A 9,617-nucleotide genomic window follows, 5' to 3' on the forward strand; every position below is an offset into this window, starting at 1 on the left:
TTGATCACTGGGTGATCTTGGGCAAGTTTCTTCCTTTCCCTCAGCTCATTTCCTCATCTGGAAGGTAAGTTACTAGACAAGATAGCCTTTGGTGTTCATTGTAACTCTAACTTATCTTCCCCAAGCAAAGAGCTGGGAAAGACCCTGTGCCCACAATATGCAAGACACAAGGATTACAAGCAAAGAACCAATCAAAACAAAAGATGTTTTAAAACCCCTAATGTCACTTGAATTCTTACAAATAAGCAATGGTACATCATACTTTTACAAAGCCCTTCTGTGATTTCATTTTTAAAATCATTTCAAGTTTTATTTTACTTCATATTAAGATAATGGGAGATAAAGTGTTAAATGGGTTCATGCAGGAATATATGTAAGAGACACAAAAATCCAAAATAGGTAATTGTTATGTTAGTAGTTCCCTTTACTGAAGGGGGGCAGACAAAAGAATGTTAGGAAAAGCTTCATAAAGTGGATTATATAGAATGTGCTTTAAAAGAGTTTGGTATTTTATTGAGTGGGAAAGAACAATACGGGGAGTTATTGTTCAAGGGTTAAAGCTATGCAAAATGAGTCAATTACAGAGATAGGCTCTAAAACATAGTACCTATAGTTATTACTGAGGTATTTTGTATGTAACAATTTGTTAAGAGGGTCGATCTTAGGGGTTCTGACAACAACAACAACAACAACAACAACAATAAAGGGACGTAGGAAACATTTGGAGGTGATGGGTATATTATTACCTGGATATTGGTTGTGGTAACAAGAGTAATATATATGTGCAAATTTGCCAAACTATATCCATTAATTACGTACAGTTTTTGTGTAACAATTTTACTTCAGTTCCTACTATATTGCCTGGCAAACAATACTTTATACTTAAAGTAAGAGCAATGATTATTGCATGTGCATGTTGAAAATAATAAAGAAAGCAGGTGACAATAAGACATCCTGAGTCTTTTGGAAATAAATAGCATTCACCTGCTTTCTCATCCATTGAGATATCACCACATTTATGTACTTGTGTGTCCCTGGAAGTTTCTTGTGGGAGATTTATTCTTTTTTCGTTAGTCTCTACTAACCAAGAACAAATCACAGACTCAGACGGCATCACAAAAAGGCCCAGACCCACGATGTCCAGAGACTCCAGGCTCAACCCACATTGATGCTGGCCCTTCAGCCATGAGACTCCATTTACTTCTTCTTATTCTCCTTCTTTTTTCAATTCTTTTATCCCCAGGTAAGTTGGTAGCTGATTACTATAAGGTTCTGCAGATTAGAAGGCTATATCCCTGGCCAGACAAGATCCTAGAATCAGTCCTGTGGGTTCAAGAACCTAATATTTACAGCTTCACTGGGATTATAATAGGGAAAAATATTATTTTTTCCCTATTATACTACTGCTAAAAGAGACTCATTTAGCAGTAGCTCCTGTTGATAATTCAATCCATGTTTTTTGATCTAGTGAGTGGATATAATAATGGATGCTGCTGAAATTCAATCCTGTCAGATCAAACTGCCTACATATCAATTTCCATGCCCCACTAAGGCATCTCAAGATACAAAGTAAGGATACAACAGAATGTGACCTCAATGAGATGCCTTTGTGGGACCTGGAAATTTATATGCAGGCAGTTAGATCTGACAGGATTGAATTTCAGCAGCATTTATTATTATATTTGCTCACTAGGTCAAAAGAGATGTTTGGAATTCTATCAATAGGAGCTACTGCTAAATGAGTGTTGAGAAATCTGAAAGTTTTATTCAAAGAGACAAACAGAAAAATTATAATCCTAGAATAAGTGAAAATTATATGAGAGACTTTTCAAAATAAATTCTATTTTACGTGGCTATGAATAAAAAATGATTTGCAAAGTGAAACTTAGGACTAGAAAGGAGAGTTAAAGGAACTTCAGACAAGTGAATTAATAATAAGTAAAGACACCAAGCTCATGGTATATTACAGGTAACCACACAGAAATGGGTAACATCACTTTCAATACTAAACCAGCTAAAATTTAATGGTCTAAGCATGCATTTTGAGGGCTTTTGGGAAAAAAAAAGCATAATCAACCTAAAGAAGATAAAGGGAAAGTTATAAATACAAAATATAAATTAATGAAACAAATGAGAAAAAAACTAGTATTTTAAAAAATGTTTTTCATAAAGTCTAATATACTTTATAATAACCTGGCAACACTGGACAAATGAGAACATGCTTAAAATAACCATTGCAGGAATGAAAGGTTAATGTCAAAACAGATGTTTCAGAGATTCAAATCATTTTTTAAAAAATATATTTGTGTATTATATTCCCTCTTTGCTGTGTACCTTGGGGATTTTCCTGTTGCAGTTCACTATATCGTGTGTCATCAATTGTGACTGTGTCATCAATTTTTATGCTAGTAAATTATTACCATCAGCATACAAATATGCTGTTAAGTATGTCCTTGCTTTTCTTCTGATGCCAGCTGTCATCCTATTTTTTGCTCTAGTTTTCAGTAAAAATCTTAAAATAGTTGTTCATACTCTCTGTCTTCAATTCCTCTCCTCTCATTGTCTCTTAAATATATCCCAGTCGGGCTCTCTCCCCTTTTTTCAATCATGTTATTGACACCACTTTTGTCAAAGTGACCAATAATCTCCATATTGCTAGGTCCAATGATCATTTTTCACTACAACTTTAATTGGCCTATTAGCAGCATTTGACACAAATAATCACTTCCTTCTTCATAGTATACTTTCTTCACTTGGTTTCCAGGACAGCTCATTCACTTGATTCTCAGCCTATCTCACTGGAGCTACCACTTCGGCTTTCTTTGTTTCTTCCTCATCTTTTCCCATCACACTTCCTATTGGAGAGCTCCAGAGCTCAGTGCCTGATTCTCTTCTCTTCTCCCTCACCACACACTCTGGAGGGGCTCAGCAAGTCTCATCCTTTTCAATTCTCCTTTTGGACCTCCTTTTGAACTGCAGGCTTATAATAAATTATCCAACTGCATAACTGGTATATCTACTTGGACACTGAATTTCAAAAGTCATAGATATCCGAAATTGAACTCATGATTTTCCCTCATAAACCACTACATACAGATTTTCTCTTCTTGCAGAATGCCATGGTCAGCACTGGAGCCTCTCTTAGCTCTCCTGTACACTTTCATCCTCAGCAAGCCTCTATCTCTGCACCTCAAGAATCTCTCAGGGCTCCCATCCCTTGCCCAGCCTTGGGCAGTAGCTGCCTCACACTCAAAGAAAGACCAGAGAATCTGCTTCTCTCATCTACCTGCCCTGCCCTGCCTTCAGACCTCATCAGGCCCCTCTGCTTATGCACCTGTGAGAAAAGAGAGTGAAGGGGGATTGTCTCAGCTCCCTCACCCACTCCCCAGTAACAGAAGATTTTACCTGATTCTCACAGTAAGACCTTTACCTTGCTCTCACCTCAAATTGCAGCAGTTCCTACATGGCTGTCCCTCAAAAGTGCATCTGGTAGTTCTGCTCTCCATCCGATCTTACCTAGGAGCACACAAGATAGGTCATGAAAAAACCATTAGTGGGGCCGGGCGCTGTGGCTCACGCTTGTAATCCCAGCACTTTGGGAGGCCGAGGTGGGCAGATCACGAGGTCAGTGGCTAACACGGTCAAACCCCGTCTCTACTAAATACAAAAAATTAGCCGGGCATGGTGGCATGCGCCTGTAGTCCCAGCTACTTGGGAGGCTGAGTCAGGAGAATCGCTTGAACCCTGGAGGCGGAGGATGCAGTGAGACAAGATCGCGCCATTGCACTCCAGCCTGGGCGACAGAGTGAGACTCCAAAGACAGAAAGAGAGAGAGAGAGAGAGAGAAAGGAAGAGAGGGAGGGAGGGAGGGAAGGAGGGAGGGAGGAAGAAAGGAAGGAAGGAAGGAAGGAAGGAAGGAAGGAAGGAAGGAAGGAAGGAAGGAAGGAGAAGGAGAGAGAGAGAAAGAAAGAAAGAAAGAAAGAAGGAAGGAAGGAAGGAAGGAAAGAAGGAAGGAAGGAAGGAAGGAAGGAAGGAAAGAAAGAAGGAAAGAAAGAAAGAAAGAAAGAAAGAAAGAAAGAAAGAAAGAAAGAAAGAAAGAAAGAAAGAAAGAAAGAAAGAAAGAAAGAAAGAAGCATTAGGGAGGGAGAGTGAGTGAGAGTGAGTGTGTTTGGACCCCTACTGATGATGCTAAACTATCACAAGCCCACACTCAGCCTTTCAACATTTGCTGGAGATTCACTTGTTTCCTTGTTATCTCCATCAAGGGCAGCTTCCTCCTGCTTCTGCTGCTGCAACTCAGCTAGGCACAAAGCATCTGTGGATCCGTTCTTTTTTCAGCAGGGCTTCATCACTCTGAATTTAAGTTAATTAGCTTTGTTTGAGACCTCAGTTCTATGTTTCAAAATGAAATCTATGATCTATAGATTATCCAGCTTATTCTCTTTGTCAGGGCAACAGCATTTTTCTACAACTTTCTACTTTTTTTTTTTTTTTTTTTTTTTTTGAGACGGAGTCTCGCTCTGTCGCCCAGGCTGGAGTGCAGTGGCGCGATCTCGGCTCACTGCAAGCTCCGCCTCCCGGGTTCACGCCATTCTCCTGCCTCAGCCTCCCGAGTAGCTGGGACTACAGGCGCCCACAACCGCGCCCGGCTAATTTTTTGTATTTTTAGTAGAGACGGGGTTTCACCGTGGTCTCGATCTCCTGACCTTGTGATCCGCCCGCCTCGGCCTCCCAAAGTGCTGGGATTACAGGCGTGAGCCACCGCGCCCGGCCCAACTTTCTAAATTCTAAACAAAAGTAAAAGTTCACTTATTTTCAGAATCCCCACGTGTCAGAAAGTGTTACTATTATCATCAGTTTAGTGATATTTATGGAATTCCAAGTTGACTCTAGTATCAGCTTTTGGGTTAAATTCTTTCTTTCTGATATGTAGCCTTTGAAATTTTATTTGCTGCAGATCTCTTGGTAGTGAACAATTTTAATTTTTATCTGTCAATTTCATTTTGTTATTTTTGATCTTGAAAGACAGCATTACTTAGTACCCAATTCTATATTAACAGTTATTTTCTCTCGACATTTGTTGATACTAGTTTACTCATTTTTAGTGAATGAGTGAACAAGTGAATCTCCAGCAAATGTTGAAAGGCTGAGTGTGGGCTTGTGATAGTTTAGCATCATCAGTAGGGGCCCAAACACACTCACTCTCGCTCACTCTCCCTCACTAATGCTTTTTTCTTTCTTTCTTTCTTTCTTTCTTTCTTTCTTTCTTTCTTTCTTTCTTTCTTTCTTTCTTTCTTTCTTCTTTCTTTCTTTCCTTCTTTCTCTTTGTTTCTTTCTTTTTTCTTTCTTTCCTTCTTTCTCTTTGTTTCTTTCTTTCTTTAATAATCAGATAAATATTATTTCATTATAAATTATCCTTTTTTCAATGTTTGTATGGTCTGGTGTTTGGTTTTAATGTTTTATAATTTAACTAAAGTGAGTTGATTTTTATATCATCTGTTAGAAATATATTCTTTGAATCAATGGATTTATACCTTTTCTTAATTTCTTTCTGAGAATCTCTTGAAATGGTGAATCCTTTTACACTTCTCTCCCCCCATATTTGAATTAAATAAATGTTAGACCTTGTGTTTCCATCCTACATTCTGGGTATATCATTTAAACATTTTTTCTTCTTCACTAGTTATCCTCTTACCTGATCTTGGCTCACTGCAACCTCCACCTCCTGGGTTCAAGCGATTATTCTATCTCAGCCTCCTGAGTAGCTGGGACTACAGGCACCCACCACCATGCTCAGCTAATTTATATATATATATATTTTAGTAGAGACAAGGTTTCACCATCTTGGGCATGCTGGTCTTGAACTCCTGACCTCGTGATCCACCCATCTTGGCCTCCCAAAGTTCTGGGATTACAGGCATGAGCCACCATGCCCAGCCAGACCTGCCCATTTTTTCTATCATCTATATTGTTTTACTATTGTTTTTACATCTTTGTAATAGTAGATTGTTTCTTTAAACAATTGATACATTCCTCCTTAATTATTTCTCCACATTGATGATTTCAATATATTTAGTTTTAAAGGGTCTAGATATGCTATTCATTTCATTAACTTTTATTCATGGTGTCTTGCTTACCTGATCATTTTTAATACTGAACTCATTGTTCATCCTTAACCTGACATCATTTTATGGTCTGAAATGAGAATGCTATTATCCAGACTTCCTCTGTGAAGCTGACACAATGCTTTAACTCAATATAGAAGTTTCAGCATTAACAAACTGAAATTTCTGATGGCTCAAGAGTCAGTAGTACCATCATTAGCATTATTGATCATAGCAGATCTTCCCAGAAGATCTGGGAAACCCTCATCCCCCTCCATCAGCTATCCAATACAAAGTGCCCACTGCTCAAGCTCCAGTTCACAGACTATTTTTGTGTTTGCAAGAGGAGATATTTTAAGAACTTGCCTAACCATTTTCAGGGATAGAAGTGTTTCAAAGAGATCCTCTACTATATATTTGTTCTATAGCAGCAGTCACTTGAGAGCAGCTCACTTGCAGTCATGGCCAAAAGCCTAAATCTTTCTTTCATTCTAGTCACACCTATTTTGTACCTTTTGGGGATATCTCAGATTCAGATGCATTCATAGTATTCTATGATTTGGGACACTACTACAGATTCTTCAAAATGTTACAACATTCCAATGGTATTTTGGGAGGTATAGAAGGAGAGGAAAAACAATGGGCTCAAGTCTCCTCTGACTTCTCTTCTTACAATATGTTTCATTGTTCAATACTTTTAGAACTATATTAATACGGCATTGACAGTGGACATTCTTCTTTTCCTTCTGACTTTAATAGGATTGAAGGAAATGTTTTGCTATGAAATTGCTATATGGGTTGTATTCAGACAAATTTTGACTTTGTAAAGGCAATATTCTCCTCATTATTTTTAAATGCTTACCAGGATTCACAGTATTATTTTCAGTTCTCCCTGTTTAAAGGCATATTTAAATAACTTGATGACTTGGATATATTATATATGTTACTCTGCTACAGAAACAGAAAAGCCACCACCAAATTATATTCTAAGATACTTGGTACACCAATTGCACCATCTTTTTTTATCTAAGACATTCAATTCTTCCACAGGTGGGAGCACATGAATTAGAATCATTTACTACTTGTAGCATTCACTACAGACTTTCAGACTTATGGTGCCTAAAAGAAATAGAATACTTATAGCTGGGTTTAAAAGCTACAAATAAACAGAGGAAATATACACTATTTTGAAAGTACTACTTGAGTGTTATGCATGTATTTCAATATTATGTTGCTAATTTTAATTGTTCAAAGTTAAAGAGCTTAAACCTCCCCCTCATGCATTCCTGAATCACCCATTACTCCCACACATACATTGTTTGATACAGCATAAACCTAAGTAAATAAAGATGTGACAAAATGAAAAAAATAAAATAACGTTATACCATTCTCATCTGTGAATGGCATCAGTAGATGTGAATAAAAGTAATGTGATTATAATTTTAAAAATCATCTTTAATAGGATCCATTTACTATTAAATGAACTTTTGGTTACTTAATGAATAATAAATCTTTGACACAATGAAAACTCTTAATGCAGAGTGAGACCAAAATGAAGGTAATAACTGATTTTTTCCTAACCCTTGCTTTAGTTGGTCTTTCCACTAGACTGTCACTTTATTTTAAGGATATTATAATAGCACAAAGCCATCAGCTTTACCATTAGAGAGATCTTCATTAAATTATCTTTGTTGTAATAAAGGTCATCTGGAGGAAATACTGGTCTGGACACAATAATAAATGTTAAGCTTTCTAATATTTTCCACTTTTAGACACAAATTGAAAGGATCATTTATAATGTCAAAAATATACTTTTTTCTAACTAATCTATCCTATGACTAAGACAATATTAGCAATTAAAGTAGACAGAGCAAATCTAAATGTGGAGAGAAAAAGTGATTTCCACTTACGTTTGGACAGATAAAAGCACGGATAAATTGAAAGCCTGAAATATTAGCTTGGGGGAATGAAATCACTTGGGGGAGCAAGAGCAGGATACACCAGCCTTTAACTCTATACTTCCCCCAAGAAAAAATATATAGATAGCTATGTACAAACCAAAATAGCACTGGGAGGGTTCAAGGGACCACTTAAGAAACTATGGCAACACAGTGAAGCCAAAAAAAAAAAAAAAAAAAAAAAGAAAAGAAAAAAAAAGAGAGAGAGAGAGAGAGAGTGAAAGAAAAAAAAAAAAACCGAATAACCATATAGAAAAAACAACTGCTGAAATCAGCATACCTGAGACTGCAGAAACATCTTTTTTGGCTAGGAACGAAAAAAAGCAGAAAGGGACTATCAGTATCAGCCACAAGGTGGAACCACCATGGCCCTCAGTAACCCACTCTGGCAGAAGACACTGGCATTTTTGCCCTGCGGTAAGCAACAGCCATTTCTGAGAGAAAACCTAGAGGAAAAGATGAAGATGTACCATCCCCTCCCACATCCCTTTTCCCCCACCAAAAAGACCGCGACTGTTGTGCCAAACCAGGATCGGAACTACTACCTTTCTTAATCTGCATGTGTCTCTGACATGTGAGCAGCAACCATTTCAAAAACTCCCACGTAAAAATGCTCATACTAAATTTATTCTCTTTCTTAAGAGTGTTTGTGGATTTACATTCCATTTGTGGACTATGTAGATCTCACTGGATCTTCTTTCTTGCAGTGAGAGGTGGTTTGGGTGCTGCTGAAGGTCATTGTCTCAATTTGTCTGGTGTTTGCAGAAGAGATGTCTGCAAAGTAGTAGAAGATCAAAGTGGTGCCTGCCGAAGAAGGATGAAGTGCTGTAGAGCATGGTGGATTTTAGTGCCAATTCCAACACCACTTATCATGTCAGATTATCAAGAACCCCTTAAACCTAAGTTGAAATGAAACTGACGTAAAATAAAAATACATCAAAAGTGAAGTTCTTTGCATCTAAGAATATTGAAATATACATATTAAGTACTTCCATCTTGATAACCATCTTGTATTTTCACTTATCAACATAAATGAATAAATACTAATTTCAAATATACCCAATACTATTTCTTTGTGAGTCATTAACAGATCTTAACAAAACCTTTAAAAATGAGAAAACTGAGGCCGGGCGCGGTGGCTCACGCCTGTAATCCCTGCACTTTGGGAGGCCGAGGCGGGCGGATCACGAGGTCAGGAGATCGAGACCATCCTGGCTAACACGGTGAAACCCCGTCTCTACTAAAATACAAAAAAAAAAAAAATTAGCCGGGCGCGGTGGCGGGTGCCTATAGTCCCAGCTACTCGGGAGGCTGAGGCAGGAGAATGGCGGGAACCCGGGAGGCGGAGCTTGCAGTGAGCCGAGATAGCGCCACTGCACTCCAGCCTGGGCGACAGAGTGCAGACTCTGCCTCAAAAAAAAAAAAAAAAAAAAAAAAAAAAAGAGAAAACTGTTATTTTTGTTTTCCAAGATGGTGGATTGAAGGCATTGTTAGCCTGCCTCTTGCACTTGGAAAGACAAAGTGGTGTGTAGTAATTCACACTGAACTTTCTTTC

General features: G+C 38.0%; 1 protein-coding gene across 1 annotated transcript; it reads left to right on the forward strand.

Annotated features, from left to right (window-relative positions):
* Nucleotides 1–1,185: 1,185 nt before the first annotated feature.
* LOC135969860 (beta-defensin 109-like) lies at nt 1,186–8,975 on the forward strand. The gene is made up of 2 exons (XM_065541159.1): nt 1,186–1,243; nt 8,770–8,975. The coding sequence occupies exons 1-2, from the start codon at nt 1,186–1,188 to the stop codon at nt 8,973–8,975; spliced, it is 264 nt and encodes an 87-aa protein (XP_065397231.1).
* The last annotated feature ends 642 nt before the right edge of the window (nt 8,976–9,617 follow it).

This window comes from Macaca fascicularis, chromosome 3 (genome assembly GCF_037993035.2).
Source record: "Macaca fascicularis isolate 582-1 chromosome 3, T2T-MFA8v1.1".
In the NCBI taxonomy this organism is placed as follows: Eukaryota; Metazoa; Chordata; class Mammalia; order Primates; family Cercopithecidae; genus Macaca; species Macaca fascicularis.

Coding starts and splice junctions, on each gene's coding strand:
- LOC135969860 (XM_065541159.1), top strand. CDS start 1,186: ATGAGACTCCATTTACTTCTTCTTATTCTCCTTCTTTTTTCAATTCTT. Junction 1,244..8,769: donor TTCAATTCTTTTATCCCCAG/GTAAGTTGGTAG, acceptor TCTTTCTTGCAG/TGAGAGGTGGTTTGGGTGCT.